This window comes from Pundamilia nyererei, unplaced genomic scaffold (assembly GCF_000239375.1).
Source record: "Pundamilia nyererei isolate P.nyererei 1_Seehausen unplaced genomic scaffold, PunNye1.0 scaffold00158, whole genome shotgun sequence".
In the NCBI taxonomy this organism is placed as follows: domain Eukaryota; kingdom Metazoa; phylum Chordata; class Actinopteri; order Cichliformes; family Cichlidae; genus Pundamilia; species Pundamilia nyererei.
In genome coordinates, this window is record NW_005187559.1 from 1,268,645 (window position 1) to 1,291,837 (window position 23,193).

General features: G+C 39.2%; 2 protein-coding genes across 6 annotated transcripts in view; both read left to right on the forward strand.

The window, feature by feature from the left end:
* Positions 1-201: 201 nt before the first annotated feature.
* Positions 202-5,549, forward strand: LOC102198564 (charged multivesicular body protein 6-A-like). The gene is made up of 8 exons (XM_005745435.1): positions 202-413; positions 1,607-1,716; positions 1,987-2,074; positions 2,462-2,548; positions 2,650-2,715; positions 2,958-3,038; positions 5,017-5,092; positions 5,188-5,549. The coding sequence occupies exons 1-8, from the start codon at positions 348-350 to the stop codon at positions 5,235-5,237; spliced, it is 624 nt and encodes a 207-aa protein (XP_005745492.1). The 5' UTR covers positions 202-347; the 3' UTR covers positions 5,238-5,549.
* A 1,234-nt stretch (positions 5,550-6,783) lies between these two features.
* The window catches only part of LOC102198830 (brain-specific angiogenesis inhibitor 1-associated protein 2-like), a 51,380-nt gene continuing 34,970 nt past the window's right edge, over positions 6,784-23,193 (forward strand). For all 5 annotated transcript variants that reach the window (XM_005745438.1, XM_005745440.1, XM_005745436.1 and 2 more), the window contains exons 1-2: positions 6,784-7,019; positions 21,449-21,524. In XM_005745438.1, the coding sequence (XP_005745495.1) occupies positions 6,948-7,019; positions 21,449-21,524 (148 nt within the window). In that variant the 5' untranslated portion in view covers positions 6,784-6,947. The remainder of the gene's footprint in view (positions 7,020-21,448; positions 21,525-23,193) is intronic.

The window sequence follows — 23,193 nt, forward strand, 5'->3', positions numbered from 1 at the left end:
ACCAACAGTCCGGCGAGAGTGTTTAACATGTGCCCCCTATAAAATCTGCAGTTGAATTCATTTTATCATAGTAATAGGCGCAGCTGTTACCGCCCGTACCATGTCACAATATAACAGGAATGAATATCAGAACAACGAGCTCTAATAATCAAGTAATGTAACGCTTCGGATTATACGTCCTGCCTTGCTTGCCGTAGGAAACGCGGAAAACAAAAAGAACTGAGGGCATGGTGTAGTCAGTTAGCCTGTTAGCCATTTTAGGCTAATTACTATCGTACAAAATGTTTAGCAAAAAGTGATATTTTTTGTGTTGATACGGGAGAATGTGGCGGGGATGTGGCTGAATAATGGGAAACGTCTTTGGGAGAAAGAGTCGACCTTCTCGTGTAACGGAGCAGGACAAAGCCATTTTGGTGAGCTGATAGCGGTTATAGCATCCCCGTTATCGGGCTACTGTTAGGGGTTGCACGGTCTTGTGCTGTGGTCACACGGCGAGATGAATTAATATCGCCCGATGTGCTTACTGTTGGGTTTCTCTGCGACTCGTATCTCGTGAGAACTGTATTCCCCTCCTCCGTTTAGCACAGAATTGGTTTCATAAAATATCTACTGAATGAGTACATCTATTTATAATATGCGACATCAGTTTATGGACCTCTTCCTTGTGTTTTTGTGTCTATTTCTTCGTTACTTTTTTAGTAGATAAAAAAAAAAATTGGGTACTCCTGTTTAACTGCTGCTTAAGGCTAATATCTAGTATCTAATCAGCCAACTACATGGTAGCAAATGATGTAAAGAAAGATGAAGCTGTCAGGCAGGAGGCGAAGAGAAAGACCACAATTATGGATATATGGAAGGAGAGCGGAAGAGGATGCAAGAGATCGTCTATGGAGGCAGATCTGCTGTTACATTCCTAAAGGCAGTTCTCTCAAAATGACCTGATGATGACAGAGTTCATAAGCAAATGAGCAGACTCCTTTGAGCTGATGAGAAGATAACAGTAACTACTACTCATTACCACCAAGGTATGCAGAAAAACACATCTTCTGCAAGTTTCAAACAACATCGCAAACCTTGAAGCAGGTGAGGTACAGCAGCTAAGAACAGGAAAATTAGGTTACAGTTCACATGAGCCCACCAAAATTGCACCATAGACACTGAGATAGTAGGGTCAGAATTTGTAAACGACATGAAAGCATTGATCCACCCTCCCCATCTTGTACCAAATGGGCAACATTTAAATGCTGCATCCTCCCTGAGTATTGTAGCTGACTATATCCATGACTCTAAGCACAGTCTATCCTTGTTCTCGTGGCTAGTTCCAGCAGAATAATGCGCCATGTCAAAAGCTCAGATCAACTCAAACTGTTTGTTTGATCGTGGCAATGAAGCCACTGTACTCAAATGGCCTTCACAGTCACCACTGTGATTTGGTGTAACGGGTGGTGCAGATCTGCTGCAACTGTGTGATGCTGTCATGTCAGTATGAACCAACATATTTATCTAACTCATGGCTAGGAAGGTGTACCCAATAAAATGGCAAGGAATGTGTATATTATATTGTTGTTGTTGTTTTTTTAATTTTCTCTTTGGGGATTTTGTCCAGCAACTGAAGCAGCAGAGAGACAAGCTGAAGCAGTACCAAAAGAGAATCACCTTGCAGCTGGAGAAAGAGCGACGTCTAGCAAAGCAGCTGCTACAAGATGGCAAGAAGGAGTAAGCACAAGTCTTGATCTTACACAATATCTACCAGCATGTAGTTACACTACTGTGAATACTGGCAACAATGTAAACAAATGAGGTTTACTTAAATATGGATAATGCTACTTAAAATTTCCCAAGTTAATGACTCCTGCACAGAGTCCGTTTTCTCTTTTGTAATTCAATTTACTTTATTCGGCATGCAGCGGTACACACTGTATTCGTACTGTAAACAAAAGATATTCTTTGCAATATGATGCTTTGTGTTTTCATTTGTTATTGCAGAAAGGCGCTGTTGCTTCTTAAGAAAAAACGATACCAGGATCAGTTACTAGAAAAGACCGAAAATCAGATTTCAAATCTCGAGCGCATGGTAAGTTTCATAGCATCAGTCCACCAGGCTTTGATATTCAGTGCCAAGGGAGAGTGGACCAGTTCAATTCTGCAGTATTTAACAGTTTCCAAAATAACTGTTAATAATATGATTGCTTAAATGCAAATTGGTCCAAAGTTGAGAAGTCCATTGTGGCCTTAAATTCATTTGTGATATAATACTGTTTTGTGATTACTTGTGATTTGTTACTATATTTCATGCTAATCCAAACCAAAAAATAGTGTAATGTAAAGTGTTTGTTTTAACTCAGTCTCTCTTTAATCACTATTTTATGAGAAAATAAAAGGGACAAATACTATTTGATTTGTTGTTTTGTTTATTTATATTTCATGTAACTATTTTTACAATGTAATTGTTTGTCAACAGGTTCAAGACATTGAGTTCATGCAAATTGAAATGAAAGTCATTGAGGGACTTAAAGTTGGCAACGACTGTCTGAAGAGCATGCATGAGGTAGTGCTTTCCATTGTTTTTCCTGTACTATGCATTTTCAAAATATTTTAATACCACCTTAAGAGTTATAAACATGAGTGTATAATGTAACATTATGACAGATCATGTCAATAGAAGATGTGGAGAGAATCCTGGATGAGACACAGGAATCGACTGACTATCAAAGGGTAAAATGCCTTACTGATGTTTATCAAATATACCTGCACAGAACTATTATTAATACCAGTACTGCATGTATGCCAAAAATCAGCTGAGGTTTGATTAAACTACATGTCCAATAGTAATTATTTCCTTCATATTGTAGTGTATGTTCTGGGATGATACATATCACTTTAAGAGAATTTTTTAAATCAACGATTTAGTTTGTTTTCTTTGTTTTTAATTTATTGCTTCATTTATGCACCTGTAGCAAATAGATGAAATGTTGGCTGGAGTCCTGACACAAGAGGATGAGGATGCTGTCTTAGCAGAGCTGGAAGCTATCACTCAGGTGGGTGTTACACTGCATTGTAAACCTTTGTTATTACTAAAAATATTTCCAAAGCATGCATGCTCTTTTGCTGTTATCGCCCCACTTCATCTAATAGTTACGCCCACCAAGGCTCCGAGCGTGACCGCAGCATTCAACTGCTGGCCACTGAGTGCTTCCACTTGAGCAATTATGTGGTTAAAGCTGTGATTCACGGTTGACTCATGCAGGGATATCACACCTAAACTGAACGTTGCCATTTAATCTTAAATCTATAGAAATCTGGTTTTTGAAGAGAAGAAAACTGTGTTGCAAACTTAGAAGAAGAATTTTTAAGCTAATTACAATATAAATGTAGCATAATAACACAGTGAATATGAAACAACTGTGGGTATGAATTTGGTTAATTCATTGTGATTAAAACCTCAGAAGATTATTCTTTTATGATGTAATTATTATCCTAAATTACACATTCACATGTCTGTCAAACTACATGCTGTAAATTACTATTTTTCACATTTGTACAAAGACTAGTTTTAAGAATCAGTTTGACACAATTATGCAAATAAAATTGTAGCACAGTAGATATTATTGTATTTGAAGCTGAATTAAATGTGTTTCTTCTTAAAGACAATTTTTAAATGCATACAAAAATATCCTCCCACACTGCTAGACCTCACTATTGTACAATGAAATCAGTTATACAAACCCAAATACTGCATGAATTACACCAGTGCAAATTTCTCTGTAGATTATCTTTACAAACAGGAAACAAACAAAAAACAACTCCTGAATAGAAAGCTCATTATAAAGATTAACAAGTTGTTTTAAGATGAAAAAAGAAAAATTACCTGAAGCAACAAGAAGCAGAAATTGATTTTAGAAAAAAAAAAAAAGAGGAATATTATTTTATTTTGAAGGAGCTATAGTGTTTTGGAAACTGTGAAGTACGGTGTAAATGCAAAAAAAAGAACAAACCTAAAGAGGTAATGCATGGAAACAACATGAGACCTCCCAGAAAATGTCTGTAAGAGGGGCAATTAAAATGAATATATCTGAAAATCAATAGAATCATCTGGGGAAAAAACAACATCATTTATTGAGCAAAGAAAACTATTTTTTGCAGTTTTGCCTCTGAACACCACCACAGTGGATTTTTAAAAGATTTTTAGAAGGTTTAATATGAGGCCAAAAGAAATATCGGTGAAACTGAGAAAGGCCATCAGGCTAAAAGAACACAATAAATCTATCAGACATACGAAAAGGAGACAATGTTATGCCATGTAGGGGTGTCAGTGGATCTGGGCCACTAGTGTTAATTGATGATGTGTCCAAGCTTACTACAAAAGCAGCACAAGAGTTTCTCAAGGCAAAGAAATGAGATATCCTTCAATGACCAAACGTGTGACCTGATCCCACCACAACATAGCTTTACAGTTACTAAATGCAAACCTGGATGCAGAACATGCCACAGCAGAGGATTTAAAGGAAAGAAACAAAGCATTTTGTTGATGTCCGTGGGTTCTAGACTTCAGGCAGTCTTTTGCTGCAATGGCTTTTTAGACAAGTATTAGAAACAGTCCTTATATTTAACCCCTTAGCAGTCCAATTAGTCCCCTAAACCATCCAATGTACCGTGGGCGGTACGTCCGACTGCTAACAGGTTAAAATTATGTTGGTTTATGTGACTAATTTTGAGTCTAGGAAAATGGAGGTTTGTGCATAAAAATGGATGTAATTCCTAGTTAATGGCATACTGTTTGCTGTACTTCAATCACAAATTGATTTCTAAAAAAATCTAAAATCCCTTGTTCTGGTGTGCCGAGCCAAAATGTCAAAAACTGTCTTTGTCCAATATATTATGCACCTAAACTAAAATTAAAATAAAATCGTTGTGCAACTTTTTGTAGTACTGCTTTGATAATGAGTCCACAAATTTTTCAGCTTTTCAGGAACTAAATATGTCAGCTGGCTTTCGTAATCTCTCTTTCTGAAACAGGAAGAAGACGTAGCACTTCCAGAGGTCCCCAGTGAACCAATACCAGAGGTGTCAGAAGCAGCTAAAGCAGAGCCAGGTACATCTAATCTTTCACTCAACAAATCATTCCTTAAACAACCATAAATTAGTGTTTGACGTCACACTATTTTATTTTGATTTTGTGTTTTCTAGAGAGGCGAGAAGCAAAGAACAAGCCAGACATAGAGCTGTTGGCAGCCTAGTAGGCTGAATGTGTGGTCTGTATCCAGTGTTAAGCTGCATAAAGAGGTGGATTTCTTTTTTTCTGGGATTTGGTATGTGAACACGGGACCTGCACACATCAGTGCATCTTCACACAATTTACAGCATCAGCACTGTCTGTACTTGGTTCACCGCTCCACTTAAGTCATGCATAAAGTGAAATATTCTATTTCTCTGTGTCTGATTTGGTTAGGAAGAGAAGTGTTGCATTGTAGCTGTTATTGTAGAATAACAGGAGTTTTTAGATGTCTTACACATTATTTACAGCTTTACATATTAAATTGAGCTGTGGGAACAAACGCTGTCCTGTCTTTATTTGTCCACAACTGATTATTTTTTGTCTTTCTTGTAATTTTTATAAAATGAAAAATTAATAAAAATAATAAATACCAGTGAAAATATGCACCATACTTTCTCCAGAAGGGGGCACTCCTCACTTGTATTTTTCTACACCGCACTCCACATAACAGGTGTCTTCATTTAGAGTGCCCTTAGTGTGTACTTGTTGAAAGAAAATCAAAATCTCATGTTGCTAATATGTGGGTGATGTTTAGACAAGGAAGAAAATATAGTATTTACAATCTGACACTAAGCAGCAATTAGACACTAATTAGCATGTACAATGCAGCTAACACAAATTATCCTATGAGGAAAAACAGCACCTATGGTGTAACAGGTACAGTGCGACTTCCCTAAAGCCTCATGTAATAGTAGGCATACTTGAGGCAGATTTACATGGTGTATAATGGCTTTAATCGGAGGAATATGGCTTAAATTCACCACACTGAGACTCTATCATTTATTACTGATTACTGGTGCGCATGGAGATAAACTGGCAGGATGATCCCACTACTTTAACCAGCTGTTCATGCTTAGTCACATATGTTTATAGGTTAAGGTATATGCTAGGTCCTATTGTGCATAACTCTACCAAGCTTATCATTGTAAACACTGGAGCGATATGAATAGACAAACATACATATTTTAAAATACATGGAATTTGTGGCTACGAGAACGAATTTGCCTCAAATATTTAGCAATGGTAGAGATTTAGGGGGCGGGCTCTAAATCTGCATTTTGACAAGATGGTGCTGCGTTCTATTACCGTGGGAAATAATGATTTTAACCGTTTAGTATAACAAAAAACACGTAGCGCAACGTAGTAGAAATTTCGTTATGTGACTTTCATTGCCATGATAACGTAGGCTACCATGACAGCCTTTAATAATTGGTTTGGGTTTTTAAAATTTATACTTTTGGGGGATAAAAGCCCTCCCTTCATATTTTCTCATTCTTGTTTACCCCTAATCTATACGTCCGAATGTATTAGATTTTACTTTTAAACTTGTAAACAAAAGCTGGAAAGTGTTATACTATGTTGTACTTCTTTTGTTTAAATCTTCGCATCGCACACAGTGTTTAAGAGATTGCGAAAAATAAATAAATAAAATAAAGGAAGCCCAACAAAAATCAGAACTTCCGAGTAGACCGTAAAGGCAGCATCGGACTGTCAGCTGTGGAGAGAGAAGGTGTGTTTAGTTAGTGGGTTTCGGGAGCGCAGAGCCACTCGGTCTCTTATCTCGCCTGTTGTTAGCTCGCACTCGTGCATTTACCCGTCTCTCCCCTGTTTTTTTTTTTTCTTTTCCCCTTTCTCTCCGCGGATACACGTTTAAAGTAAAAAAACAACGTTTATGGTCCTGGCTGAAGATTTCACCATGTCTCGCACAGACGAGGTTCACCGTTTGACGGAAAGTGTCTACAAGGTAAGGTTCAACTAATTAATAAAGTTCGGAGGTATATACGAGCATGTAATTTTAGCCGCAAAGTAAACACTGCAGCGGCAAAATGAATTTGATCTTTGTATAGTTTTGGTCAAGATGCATTCAAAACCCATTTTTTTTAAATCACCGATGATCCCTTAAGGGAGAGGCGCCGAAGCTCAGCAGGTTACTATTATTATTATTTTTTATTTTTCACTTGATCAAAAATAATGTATTTTCCGCCTCCCGGTACTTTTGCGTTCCACCACAACTTAAGGCAACATCTTTCCATCAAAACTGCAAAATCAAAGTCACTCACTCTTGCTATTCCTGCTCCTTGGCCTGTTGCATGAGTAGCCTACACCTATAGTGGTCTGCTTGAAGGTAGTGTGAGCTGTTCGTTGGTTAACTACTGGTTATTGAGCACAGCCTGCTGAAACATTAACATACTGCATTCCAGAAGTCGGTGCTCGAGTGGCACAAAAGCCTAAGCATCCTGTTGCAACAAGTAAATATTTGCCTCTTCAAACCTGTTCTTCTTAAAACTCCATGTGAACTGCGTTTGATTGCAAAGCCTCAATTCTGGGAAAGACACATTCTAGGTAAAAAATGAATGGAAGAGATTGCACCATCTAAGCCCACCATTTATTTTTTAGCTTTTTTCATGTCTCAGTATTTTTAATGCAAAACTTGTCTTCAAATTCTTTTTGTAGAAACAGCAATGGGTTGGATTTACAGCTGTATACTAAAGAAGAGCACCTAATGACAGAATAATAAGGAAATTTGCCATTCATCATCTACCAGTGCTTTCCCCTGTTGGTGTATACATGGCTGGAATGCTCATTTGATTATAGAAGTGGTTGATGCATAACTTAAAAGAGCTAATGCCCTAATCATGCGCTTGTTTTCGTGCTGATTGCTTTATAATTTATTAAACCTCACTGCAGGCTTTGTTTAACAACCTTTGCCATGGTTTAGAGTTGCAGCCAGTAATGGAATGTCAACATAATCTCACCGTATGGTGGCTTGCTCCTGTGTCTGCTCTGTAATATTCTTGGGTTTCCTTAATGACTTAGGCCTGCTTGAGGTGGTCTCTATCTTATATCTGTGTATATATCTAGGTATTGATACGTGTAATAACCTAAATATACTCTATCGCTAGCTGTTTCCATGCAAAGCATAAGCCAGCAGAAGTTTTGCGAAACCCATGAATGAGTCAAGACGAGCTGTTCTGATACCTATAGGGAATTGAGGTATCAGAAATGAGCAGACATCTAGGGGTGCTTAGAGCCATAAATTGAAGTAAATGTTCCCAGCACTGGTTCCAAGTTTACCTTAATGCCCTTTATCATATGGGGTTTATACAAGTGCTTATTTCCTGCAAATGTTGGTAAATCAGTCCCTCCATAAAAGGGTGAAGAAAGAAATGCTCCAGATTCCCGAGTTCTTTGGGGAGAACAGACCCCTCTGCAGATTTTGGTGCTCATTCAAGTAAAAGCCCAGCAGTGAGTCTCTGTCTCTGGGGTGAAAACACCCTGTCAAAGCCCTGACAGCCCAAAACTGATGGGCAGTAGAGTGGAGAAAGAGAGTCCCACTTCCAACACTGGGGAACTGACCCAGTGGCAAAAGCCAGGAGGTCAGAGAGTGAGTGTTATCTATAGTCACTGCTTCTTTGGCACTTTGTCATGCTTTTTTTCACCAAACCTTGCAGCATAAAAGCAAGTTTCGTACTGTTTCTTTAATATTTCAAGAGTTCAGTGTGACCCATATCTCAGTGAGGGGAGAAACACGAGTCTTTTACTGTATACTGCGTGTTGTTAATGCAGTAGAGCTGCAATGATGAACTGAGTTAACAGTCAGAAATTATTCCACAAGTATCTGTGTTATTGTGTGTTATTGACTTTATTCTGGTCATCCTTGAAACATAACTCTAGATATTGTCTGCCTCTCTACAAGATGATTAAGACTAGCTTTGGGTGTATGTTAACAGACACTTTTGTATTTTTTTAAGACATTATTATTTGATCCCGTCCTATGACCTTTAATTTTCACAAAGAAATGCAGTTTCAAATTTTTATAGTAGTTTAATTTTTGTGAGAAACAGAATATCATCCAAAAATCCAGGAAAAAAGCAAGTATTTGATCCAGTGCAACCCACAAAGAATTATGTCTCCTAATATACAGATAGCTATGTGCTATTTATGTGGTACACGGATTACAATTAATCGATAAATGATCTAAACTTTTTATGAGTATAAAGCTGACCTGTCCTCTGAATCAGCTTCTTCCAGTCCAACATCTCTGCCAGTATGGGCAAGAGCAAAGAGCTCTCAAAGGATATTAAGAACAAGACTGTAAACCTGCACAAGGCTGCAACGGTCTAAAAGACCATCAACAAGAAGCTTGGTGAGAAGGTGACAAGTTTTGCTGTGACTATTTGGAAATGTAAGAAATATAAAATGACCGTCAATTGCCCTCAGTCTGAAGATCTTGCCTCACAAGGTGAGGAGGATCCTGAGAAAGCCGGCAGACACAGAAGGCAGTCGGGACCACAATCACCAAGAACACCACTGGAAATACATTATGCCTAGTGGACTAATATTTGCAGCACCCATAAGGTCTCCCAGCTCAAGAAGGCACATGTTTAGGACCATTTTAAGTTTCAAGTGAACATCTGAATGATTCAGAGAAGGCTTGGAAGAAAGTGCTGTGTATGACCCAGAGAACACCAACATCAAGGAGGTGGAAACATTATGCTTTGGGGCTGTTGCTTCGTGGCTGGGTCTTCCAGCATGACAACAATCGAAACACACTGCCAAGGCAACAAAGGAGTGGCTTGCTTAGAAGCACATCATAATCATGGACTGGCCTAGCAAGTTACCAGACTTCAGTCCTCCTCAGTAGAAAATCTTTGAAGAACCTTAAAGGATTTAGAGAGTTTCTATAAAGAGGAGTGGGCCAAAATCCATCCTGAAACATGTGAAAACCCAGTGACCACCAAGTGCTACGTCATATGTTGCTTGGAGATCAAATGCTTATTCCACTAAATGACAGAGAAGTCAGTTTATAGCATTTATTTAATTTAATGTGGGGGGTTTTTTCTAGATTTTTGCTTGATATTCTGTGTCTCCCCATTTAAAGGAAACTGCTATGAAAATTGGAGACTTATCTTTTCTTGAAAGTGAGCAAACTTCTTAATTCAGCAGGGGGTCAAATAATTATTCCATTGACTGTATATGTGGCACAATCATTGTTTAATCAAGGCAAAAAAATTGAGCTGGATCAGTTATAAAAATGTTATTAACCGTAGTTTACACTCAAAATAATGCAGTAATCAGCATGTTTCAGCACTTGAATCTACTGTTATGAGTTAAGATGCAAAATTACACATTGTCTGAGGCTGAAATGCAGACTGTCATCTTTAATTTCAGGGGAGTTTCAGCCAAACTGATGAAACAGTACAAGTCATGGCTTCTGTTACAGGATTAGATTAAAATGATAGAAAATGGATGCCTGAAAGTGCACAGAGGTAAATGGAAACTTCATCCACCGTATGATCACTGGCTTGGAAAGAAATACATAGTGATTGAATATTTCTTTGTGTTTTGCTGAGTAAGAGTCAAACTTGGAATCTCAAGTTGTTGTTTTTCATGTTAGACCTTTTTTGTGCTAATTGCCTGTGGTGATTGAACATGAATAGTTTTGTGCACCTCCAAGCGATAAACACAAAAATAATTGCTTTAACTTCCAAAACCTTGTAACCCTGCTTATCTCTCTGGTCTGTACATATCAGACAGCAGACAATAGTTGTTTGTCTGATTTGCAAGCAAAAAACTCCTGAGAAAGAGAAAATGTTTAAAAAAAAAAAAATGCAGAGACTGTAAAGTCATTGTAGTCAGCAGCTGGGCAGATACCGAGTAATCACTAGGGAGGTGAGGGGGGTAACTGCGCTGCTGTGAGTCATGTTAGCCCAGTTGAGAGTGTGTGTTTAACAGGGCTGGAACTGTAGGCATGGTGAGAGCAAGAGTGGGGATTCTGCATCTCACTCTGAGTATTGTTCCTTCAGCAAAGGGCAGAGACACTCCTTACTTTCCAGAGATGACTTTATCTTAATCAACAAGGGAGTCAACTCTGTAAACCCAGCAATCCCTGCATGATCCTCCATGACTCACTTCAATTCTCCTCCCTCACGTAGACTGGCAGTTCCAGACGAGGTGACTGGTATATAGTCATTCCTGTGCTGACACAGGGAGACAGATACTTAAGACTGACACTCAGCGCTTGCATGTTTGAAAACGTCTGTGTCTGCACTGCTGTCATCTCCACCAGCTGGTCATGCCACCGGCTGCCTGTGAAAGGTGGTGGCCTAGATCAAGCCTCTTAGCATGCCGCTGGATCAAGTCTCAGACTGACCTGGCTCGGGAGGAGGGGAGGACAAGATGAAGTGAATAAACAGATTAGAGCAAGCCTGAATGCAGCTTCGAAAGAACAGAGCTGTATGCTAAGCCAGTCAATAGTGCAACCTCTTAATTGCTAACATTATATGCTGCTCTCCTGAAGAATAAATAACATGGACGTTTACATCAAAGCTAAACGCCCCGTGGAAGAATGTAACTTTTTCTTGTATTTCTTCACCCTTTGTCACAGAAAGTATTGCGTATTCTGCCCCCGATACAATGCAGTGCAGGTTTTGAACACACCCTGACAGGTAAGGAAATAAAAGGGTGTGGCTCATCACCACTAGCCCTCAGGACAGCGCCGTTTTCCCATGGAACACCACTCCCTAAATGTCAACACAGCCCGGAAGCCAGTAGATGCCATTTTCTCAAATGTCTGTTATGAATGTGGCAAAATAGTCGTTTGACGTTAAGTGGATCAAGCGCGTTCTGCAGTGCGCTCTTGTTATTTGATCTTCATTTTGTGGTTGCCTGATAGCGGCTGCAGTATGTCTGATTAAAGAAAAAACCCTCATCTGAAATGCAGTTTCTCTGCCTAAAAGACATCTTGTTATGTAATAGGTTTCTCTCTCAGTTGCAATATTGTCGTGACATTCACTACACTCAAATGAATGTTACTCTGGTGATGATAAGAGAACTACAGTTTCACCACAATCTCATGTGGGAGATCTGAACAGGTGGTCTCTTAGCAACAACGTGCCATTATTCTTATGTGTTTCTGTCATATCATTGTGCTAAAAGACTTGCAGTTGGTGAAGGGCTAGAGAAGGCGTGTGAGAGGGAGGAATAGCGATAGAAGGATAGTATTTTTTTTTTCAAATATGGACATGTTTATTTCAGAAAGGGAATAAAAGGAGATGTAGAGCTAATGAAATGCTTACTAAAAGCCCCAGAAAGGATCTAGTGTAAACCAGCCTCTTTGATGTATATACAGTGCTGTGTGTCATTTGTGTGGTCTTACAATAAGAAGTTGTCTGGAGCTGCATAAGTGAAAATGCCATATATTGTTTTATTTGCCTTTTTCCTTGCCGCACGTCAAATAAGGCACCACTTGTCTTATAAAATGCAATTTAAAGGAGTTTAAAATGACTTGTGCTTCTGAACATCTGCCCCCAGAATATAGTGTTTCAACAAGTTTATTCCTGTGGTGCCTAGGGCCTTGAAAAGATTGCATTATGCACTGCAGGAGATATCATAACATTCATTGCCTTTGGAACAGCAGATTTGTTCCCTGTGCCTTTGACTGCGATGCTGAGAGAGGACTATTGCTCCACACACCCACCTTCTCTGCACGTCTGGGGGCGGATGGTTTAGAGACATTCTCTTTTCTTTTACTCATCATTGCTTTTTTTTGTTTTTTCCAAGGGCATAGACTGGCGATGCTGACTGCTAAATCCAAAGCTACACTCCAGTGACTCAAACATGCTTCATGACAATCGCTGATCATTAAGGTTGATTTGAAGTCACCCTGTTAGCATGGCTACTCTCCCGAATGTAGAGGATAGAAAGAAAATGTAAAAGAATATAGAAGGATTTTGTTTATTTTAGAAAAATAAAGCGTTAAAGTGTTGCCAGTGAAGAAGAAGAAGAGATGAAGAGAAGGAAAAATAGATGGAGACATTCCACATCCTTGTTGAAATAGTCCCTAATTACTGTGGAGGGTGAAGCTGTAATTACACAGACAGAAAGAGACACAGAGACAGAAAATTTCAGTTCGTACTGTGTCAATGGACACAATGGTCTTGCATTGATGGGCCATGAACTAGAGTTAACATGCCTGTGGCCGCTCTTACTCTATGCATCTGTGGCAAATGCTGCTACTTTCAGTAGGATTGGCTACACTACACCCACAAGGCCAGCTCAACAGGCAGCCACAGTGCTCTTCTGAGCCCCAAGCCAGTTGTACTTATGAGGAGAAAGTCTGTAATGCTGCATGGATACCCAGATGGTTTGAATGTTCCTTTAGGTGAGAACATTTTGACGCAGCCAAATTTTGCCATTTGGATATAAAATGAGTAATGCAGCAGATTTGCTGCTCTGCCACTGTAAACTTTCTTTTTTTTTTTTTGTAGAATTCAAAAGACCTTTATCTATATCTATATCCATCTATATCTCAGAATGTACATGTATCTCAATGAATCAGCATCAAAAACAAAACAAAACCAAAAAAAAAATCTGTGGCAAAACAATGCCACCCACATGTTATTTTCAAATTAATCAAGCACTTAGTTGACTGACACTGTGGGAAGCTTAAATGGGAAATTTGCAGTGTCAGTTTGTTTAGGTGTTTTCTTTCTGTTTTCGAATGTGGAGAAACTGGAGTGTTACAGGTAGTTCTGTAGCAGTAGGATGCTTGCACAGTACAACACATATTTTTCATTGTATTTATCTGTTTCTTCATTTTTATAGAATTGCCCGCAAGCTTTCAAACTGATGTGCAAAAATGTTAATTTCATATACAGCCAGCCAGTGACGTAACCTAAAATACAATGAAAGATTTTCTCAGATTCAACATTTTCTATTTTTCAATTTGAAAGCTAAAATCATATTTTGAGGGATTTGTGGGAAATGCATCCCTTTCCTCCACAAAAGGAAAAGGATCTTTTGCTGGTAAAAGAAATAAAGCTAGCAAATAAGTCTGGTCTCGGTTGCTGTGGTAACCAGTGTCTGCACTGAGTTAGTTGAATGGCTGCTGCTGAGGTGGATGAGGGGGTCACACTAGCTGCAGATGACAGAAAAGCAAACAAACACAGTAAATAGTTGGTCTCTGGTGTGTATGTTATTTGTCCAGCGGAGACGGAAGGGGACATTTCAGTTTAAAGGTGAGGAAAAGACAAAGTAATTGTTTGTAGAGGGCTTGGTTTTTCCTACTCAATCTGAGACCCCTTAGAGACAATTATGGACCCCAAAAGAGTCTTAAAAAAAACTCATGTCTGCTCTGTTATACTGAAATTTGCCAAAGTGCCTTTTCGTGACTGATATTTACAGTAGGGGCCATCTCCAACCTGACAAACCCTTTTATTTCTGTGTAGCATGCAAGGCATTATCATTGAATTGTTGCAAACCCTGACTGAGTTCACAAATACAGCACACAGGAACTGCTGATATTTACCCTCTGCGCTGCAAGTTAATAAGAGTATAGTACAAATCATAAATTCCCCGTTTTATTCCCATCTTACTAGGAGCATGTTTACATGACAGAGGATGGAAAGTAGGCTACTGTTGGCAAGAGGCGATGTATGATTTATAGGCTTTTTTGCAACAGTTTATTTTCAGTGTTTACATAGTTCCTGACATGAGTCTTTTTGGACTAATGACCATGACTGTAGACCTGCATGAAACCCTTTCCACTGTTTATGTTCACAATAAAAATAAAACGTATTCAAAAAATTGGATGACATTTAATACAAGCGTCTAAACCTGCACTGGGTTGTTTCACTACATTTGAAATTTTTAGAAAAGGTAAACGGCTTGTGTGGCACAGCAACATCATTATCTGTGACATAAAAGCCAGCGCTGAAACTGTCAGGAGTTGTTGCAACCAAAGCACATTGTTATAGGAAGAACGTCTCTGTTCTATTTTATATCGATGCCTGTGTTTGACATGAGTGATGCGCAACACTTGAGTGTGCACGCTTCCATAACAAAGGAATGGAGGAGCTGTTTTTGAAGTCTACAAACTTTTCTTTTTTTCTGCTCATAATGTTAAAGTTTTCTCCCTTCAAGAGAACTTGGAAAGGACACACGCATTCATGTGGTATTCTGAGATTTGATTTTTACCTTGGCTTCCACTGAGAGCACATGATGTGCCTTCTGCAGCATTAGTAAGGCTTTAAGTATGCGAAACTGCGAACTGGCCATTGGCATCTGCTCAAAGCGTATACCTCTGACATAAGCGCATGCTTTGCATTGTTGTTTGCAGTTTACTGTGTTTCAGATTTACAGTAGCTCTTCAGTTAGTCTTTAGAGTCCTTGTACTTCAGTCTCTTGATAAGTGCTGGGAATGCCACTGTACTGTAGGGCTTTGATGCTTTGAAGTCTTAACTTCTTTTTAAATCAAATGATAAAACTGCCCATCCTATCTGAGTATACGCAAGAAGTCAAAACACTCAGTTGTCTAATTTTAAGTGTGACGTTTAAATGGAATTTACTTTCTTCTAGTGAAATGTGATAAAGTTTGGAATGCATTCCCTTAGACATGTGTCCTATTTCCAATATGCCAACTGTCTCATTAGTTCTAACACCAAAAAAAAGATTTCTGATAAGCTGTGACCAGCCTTAGCACCAAATTGACTGGCTTAGGAGAAAAACCCAGGATGGCATAGCATAAACAACCAGAATACCCTCTGACAGGTACCCAGATATATTCAAATCCAGCACCACTGCTACAATCACAGATTCTTTTTAAAAAAAATTTTAGGTAACTTAATTGTCTAAAGATTTCATTTGTACCTCGATTCATGGGTCGATGTGACAATGAAAGGAAACGTATATGAAAAGAAAAATCCCTGTTAAACAGTCTGAGTTTCGTGACCACACTGTAGAGACATCGTTTGGCCAGCAAGGGGTTTTCTCCCAAGAAATGATTTAGTCAAGGTCCCGTCTGAGGTGTACGGTCTTGAGCCCATCATGTTAATAATCATTCAGTGCACTCAGCTAGACTGGAGATCACACTGGAGCCAAAATATTTGGTCCTAGTACACTAATTAGTTCAGGTATCAGTTGCCCTCCAGCTGAGACTCATTCTTTGCTTATGCACCCTCATTATTAAGAAAGAGAAAGGCAAATGGCATTTTTGCCACTAGTCAGTCCACACAGTATCCACTTTCTTAACATTCTTCCATAATAACATCAGCAGCTCTGGCAGCTTCTTTCGGCTCTCATCATGTGATAGGCCCTTACAGTCCTCACAAATGCAGTAAATGGCAGATTCAGCGTTCATGTGATCTGGGCATTTATGTATTTATTAAATTTTTTTTTAGGCCTGTGACAAGTTGCTATGTTGAAGAGGAAGTGAGAAGGAATGAGAGAGGGGAGGGTGAGAGGGAACAGATGATGGCTTCCTGGCTTCTGATTGCGCGTGATTCCCCCTGGTTCTAATCAGCTGGTGTTAGTTTCAAATTGCCCCCTTTGCATGTCATTACAATGTTTGTGTGCGTAGGTGTGTGTGTGACAGAGGAGAACAGAGTGAGCAGAGATGAATGAATGTCCCATAATTTGAATCTGCCATCTAGATGCATCGACCTTGTTTCGATTGTTGCTGCTATGGTGAGGGGAAACATTGATTTGTTTAGTGCGCAGAAAGAAATCATTTTTTACGTCGCCTAATAAAGTTTTCCTCTAATCCTCCTTTATACATGCACTCATGCACGCCACAGTTCTCTGTATTCTCCCTGTCTCACCTCTGCAGCACAGCTGGGTGTCAAAGAGATCTGATTAATTTTGCAGGAGACATTAGTCTGCCCTCCTTTGATTGTCTCCCTTAATTTTTTGCTCCGAGTGCTGATAATGAATTCAATCAGTCTTCGTGTAGGCAGTGACGAAATGAGCAGACTCTTCCTCTCAGAAAAGGAGAAAATGACTCGAGCCTTGACTTATTTCTTATTTTATGAATTCTTTAATTAGAAGATGATACAACGAGTTTGAAAAGAGGGGATACAGTAGCCGATTATACACCTTTTATTCGTAATTCATAGAATATTTCATCCTCACAGTTTTCTATTCAGTCATCTACTTGATAGCTCTCTCTCTCTCTCCCTCCCTGCCTCTCTGTCGCACAACCTTAAGTGTCTCCTGGCCCCATTTCCCAATTAGCTGTCACAATTAGGGTAACAATGTAGCACAAGAGAACTGGGATGACAAATTTAGCAACAATGGGAAGAGATGAAGAAAGAAACTACCTCACTTTTTTTCCACTTCTTCACTTCCCTTAACTACATGTCATTTAAGTTCTATTGTAATTCATGTCTCTTATATAATAGTTATATCAGTAGCTAATCGCATAATACTGTAAATTGGCTCCATAGCTGCATGCATTACTGTCTGTTTATAGAGTGTGTGTGCGTGCGTGCGTGCGTGCGTGCGTGCGTGCGTGCGTGTGTTCGGAACGTGGAAGAAAAGGCAGCTAGGCTTGTGTCACATACCTTTGGCCTCTTCAGTGGGAGAATGTTCTGTAATGATGCTGTACTGGGCCTAGCTTTTTTTTTTTTATGTAATCCTCCCACCAGTTTTAAACACCACCACTCTTTATTATAACCACTTGTATCAATGTAGGTGTGTGCACGAGTACACACACATGTATTTGTGAATTTGTGATACACACGTTTGTGTAACCTCTTCAATGAGATGCACTGAATAATTTAGGAATAAATATTTTCTTAGCAAGGTCCTGAGGGTTGTCTTTTATCTTCCCAGAGGTAGAACAAGCAGGGATACAATTTGTATTGAGGTGCTATGTGAACTTGAGATAAGGTTCTCAACCAATTATATTTGTATCCTTTGAGTGTGTTAGTCTAACAGAGCCGGGGGGAGAACATTAGAATAATTTATAATATGCGTTTTACTATTGTTTCATCGTAACTTTGCAATAAGTTTATTTAAAACAATTATTTTTATTAAAAAATAAAACAAGTAAGCAGACTGAAGAGTAAGCAGACCACTGAAGAGTCTGTAGGACGTTGTTGCCTTGTGTGTGCTTGTATCTGTATAAGAACAAAGTTTCTCACTGTATTGTTGTTCCACGGTGCACTGTAGACTTACCATGAGTCCATTTTAATTGACAGCTAGACTCAGTCAACAGAAGAGGAGGAGGACTCTAAAAGGCTGTGACTTCTGATTTTAGCCAAACAATATAGGTTCCTGAACAACTCTTCCTTGTCCTTTTGCTCACTGGTAGTGTTGCTCTGACCACAGCAAATGCTAAAAAGCTTCATATGTTGTGCAGAGATTTGTGGGTTTCTAAAATAAAGCTATAGGAGTGGGGTATAGCTTCAAAATTATATTACAATATTTCCAGAAAATTTGGAAGAAAAATATTTAATCTACTGAGCAATGTAACCTCAGTAGTGTAAAAGGGTTTTTTTTTTTCCAATGAGCTACTGTCATTGATGTCAGACTACCTAATTTGAAGTGTGAATTTTCTTAAACAAGGTGCCAGCTGCAGCGGGTTTATAGTGCAGTAGTAGTGATACAGCAATATATCCGATGACACAGTCAAGTCAAACGTAAACACAAAAGTAGCAAGGAATTTATATCCACCGCCCTCTTTCCCTGGTATATGGAGCACAACTAGTGAGCATTCCAGCGGTACTCAGTGGAGCATTTGTTTAAGTGTGAGTCGCTTATCTCTAGCTAGTTTCTCCCCCTTTTGTAGCCTGGTTGTCTCGAACAGTGTTTTTGTCTCAAGTGGTGAAACAAGTTTGTTATTTTCAGTTTTAGCGGGAACATTTTTCTCGCATGTTTTGCAAAGTACTTCGTTCTCTTGGAGGTTGTTTAGGTACTAAATCATCACCTGAGATGGACGCATGGCTCTGACTCTCAGACATGCCCGAGTGTGCTAGAACGTAAAGGCAAATTTATTACTGGCATTAGCAGGGACAATATGATATGGGACATCCCTGTAAAGCAAAATACTGAAACAAGAGCAAAGACTAAATTACTATTAATCTGATGTGTTTCTTTGAAATATAATTAACAGCACAAGCAATGTTTAAGCATTGGTAGTAAACATTTGCTGGTTTCCTTCAGAGCTTCTTTAGTTATATAAAAAAATGGTGGAGAACCTCAGGTATTTAACTCCTAGTGGGGGTTGGCCCCTTTGGAGGTGTTTGCTTTTTAAAGCACTCAAGACTCTCATGACATGGATGATTGCAAACCTACACAGATATTTAACTAACAGTATATATACACAGTAGTGGCCCACAAGTTGTATTTATATCCAGTTTATAATATAACGCAGAAGAAGATGTTTGGGTAATTGAGGAATAGTGTCATCACATGATTTGTCCTGCAAACCAACTTGTGACTTCATTGATTACAGTGGTCTAGCAAGGTCTTTAAAACATGCACAGCACAGCTCTGAAGGCAGTGGTGTGAAATTGCTAGTTAATATAATGAATGAACAACAACCTTTTTATTTTTCTCTTTTCTCTTGACCATTTTGAAAATGTAAATCCTCTACAATAAAGCATCACTTCTTCTTTTGGCTGCTCGCTTTAGGGGTCACCACAGCAGATCATTTGCTTCTATCGCACCCCATCCCTAGCATCCTCTTTTATCACACCAATCCACTGCATGTCGTACTTCATTACATCCATGAACCTCTGTCGTCATTCTCTTTTCATCTTCAACATCCTTTCTCCATTATATCCACTATCCTCCCTCTGCACATGTCCTATCCATCCCAGCCTTGCCTTTCTAACTTTACAAACTCCTCAGCCTTTATGGTTTTCCTTTATAGGGCAAAAGTCTATCAGGTATTGGTTATAAGAATATTGTTGACAGACAATAAAAAATGTTTGTAGCAATACTTAAAACTATATCCTAGTTTAATACCTTTTAAATTGCATTTGCCTATAGATGTATAGATCTAAACCAGTAAATCAGAGTAAATGAGTCATTGATGGTGACTTGTCTTTTGGCATTTTGACGTTATTACTTGTAGTTTGCTCCAGTTTTACATTTTTTTTTTTTGTAAGCAGAGTCATAAAAAGGTGTAGTAATTTAATTACTTATGATAAAGAAAAATAATAGGCAGTTTATATCTTACTCATTTGGACTTTCACTATAGATGGATTACATACATATATGGTGCTGCTCAACTTTTGGCACAGTTTAAAAAAGCAATAAGGAAAAAAACTGGCAGAAAAATGAAGGAAAAAGCAAAAATGCTGAAGTCTGAGTGAGGATAAGAGGCCCATGATTTTCAGGATGGGCTGATGGGGTTTTAGCTTGACACTAGTGGCACCTTACCATATTATTTTGCCACTGTGTGGATTCAAGCTAGAAGTAGATTATAAAGTGTTCTCCAGCAGTATTGATGGTTGGTGGAGACTGCTGCTGCTGCAGCAGTGTTGTAGTTGTCTCTCTTTCCCCCTGGCTATTCCTGACTATGTGACTAGGGACCGGCTAATTGGAGGAAGCCCTGGAGAAGTGCAGGAGGAAGGAGGGGAGGAGAAGGGAGGTGGTGTTGAGAAGTGTCAAGAATCATGCATTCTCAGCATTTTACACTGCACCTTGGAGTGTATTGGGATACAGTATTTCCAGAGCAAAACAGTGTAGCTTACTGATCCAGCCAAAACAAAAGATATGACTTCTGCGACTGGTTATTATAAAAATGAGAAACCCATTAATAAAATGCTGGAATTTCACTGAACCAGTACTGCAGCACACAGTTCTTGGAAAGGCCGTTAGTACAATTAATCACACTGTAAGCTGGATGTTTTGTCAGGCATTCAAAAGGCAGCAACCCTACAAACACGGTCGAGAGCTATAGTTCAGTAACTCCTACCCCTAATAAGATAAAACTTTAAGACATATTACATTTGAATTGGTAAGTTTACATTTGAATTTGTTAAGACACCAAACCCCCTTTTGCACTATGCTGTAAACATGTTTATTTCTACTGTGAAGTTGGGCATTTTAACATGGCAGTCTATGGGGACCGACTCGCTTTCGGAGCAAGCCTCCAGTAATCATTTGAGGAACTGCAGCTTTTTGGCACGTCGACTTTGGCTCCATATTTCAGCCCCAGAGGTTGCCTCTTGGTCTGTACACTGCTATGTGTTCTGTATATAGCTGTTTACTTTATAGAAAACTGCTTTTGTGCACCTGGAGAAGCTTTGCATATAAAGAGAATGTGAGGCAAAAAGTGGAATAGCGAATAAATAAAGCAATATGCAAGTCTTTGCTCTTGACTTACAGTCTAATGATAAGTAAATGCCCAACCTCCCATCTATTTCTTGTTTTCTTTTTCAGACCATTATGGAGCAGTTCAATCCCTGCTTACGGAACTTTGTTGCCATGGGGAAGAACTATGAGAAGGCCCTTGCCAGTAAGTCCTTTCTTTTTTTCTTTCATGCTCCTGTTTCACTGCAGATTTAGGCACTTAGCCAAGAAAACACTCTGTTTCTTTCTCTTTCTTTATCTCTCTCTCTCTCTCTCTCTCTCTCTCTCTCTCTCCCTTGCTTTATGTATCTAGCTACATATCCCTTTTTGTGCATTTTAAAAAAACTAAACAAAAAAACCCTACAAAATTTATCCTTATGTTAAATAGGCAGACCTAATCATCTGGTGCAGAGCTTCTGGCGTTGCTTGTGCATGGTTATAGAGGTGTAGTCAGAGCAACACAAAAGACCTCTAATCTAATTCAAAAGCGAGGATAGCTCACTGTCAGCAGTCAGATTTACAAAGGAAAACAAGTGTGTGTGTGGCTGTGTGGCTATTTGCTTGTGCTTGTGCATTTGTTTGTTGGAATCCCAAACACTTACAGCCATGCCTTTTGAATTTACTTCCTGATTTGAGCTGCTTTTAGAAAATCAGGTCAGGACATTGTACAGAGTTGTCCTTTCTCACATGTAGCACACAGCAGTGTTATCTCACTGCTGGAAACTGTACTGTATTGTATTTAATTTAGGCAAGGTAAGGTAGGATGTGCAGGATGACCACTTGCTGGCTGTGAATTTGCACAACTGTTACTGTGCAGGCATTATTCCCACATCACATGGACTTTGCGGGAGGTAGCAGCTTAAAGACCAGTTCATGTTCAATCTGACTGTGTCCAGCATTTGCATTCTCACATAAATCCTTGTTGGGCGTTGTTTAGAAAAATTTGGCATTGTAGGGCATGTGTGAAAAATTCGTTTTAAAAAGACTGTCATACAATGTGTTCCTCAACCATAACAAGACATCCCTCTGCCAGTCCAACTCATCCTACTATTAAGGATGTTCTCTTCCCTAACAAGTCTTTTTCTTTCCGTTGATGCACAATAACTAATCCTGTCCTTGGTTTAAGTAGGAAACAGACTGGTAGGCTCTCACAGAGCCATTAAAGACCCACTTTGCAGAATTGGCTAAACCCAAGGGACTAAGCAGCTCTCATTTGAGGGGGCTGGGGATGGGAGTGCACACCATATCCATATGGTGCAATCACTGAAATTATCCCACACCAGAAATGCCAAAAGCCTTCACTGATAGGCCTGCTTGGTCTGGGTATTAGAGTATTACAGGTTTTCCAACACAGCATTCAGTCAGTGAATTTCACAGTGGCTGGTAAGTGTAAAAGCAACAAATGCTGCGACTGACCGAGTCTAACTGCCAAGCCAACAGAGCCTGTAATTTTTTTATACAAGTCCCCTGACAATATGATGATTTTGACACACTTACAGAAAATCTTTACTGTCTCGATCAAGATGTGTTATCCCTCCTCAGAGTGAAGGATGAGTGAAGGATCAGTAGCTCTCAAATAAACCCCTCCCCTACCATTTGCCTGCCGTGCAATCAGAGATCCAATAATCCTCTCCGTCTGTCTCTCTGAACCCATTATCACACATTTCATTAGATAGACCCACCCGTATAGATCCAGCTTATCTAATCAGCCATTCTTCAGTTACAGAGACACTATCACACGTGCTGCTGCAGCAGCATCAGCAAAAAGAAAGTGTCTGTTGCTGGGAGATCTGCAAGAGCTCTCACAACCCCCCCTACCACACATGTGCAAACTC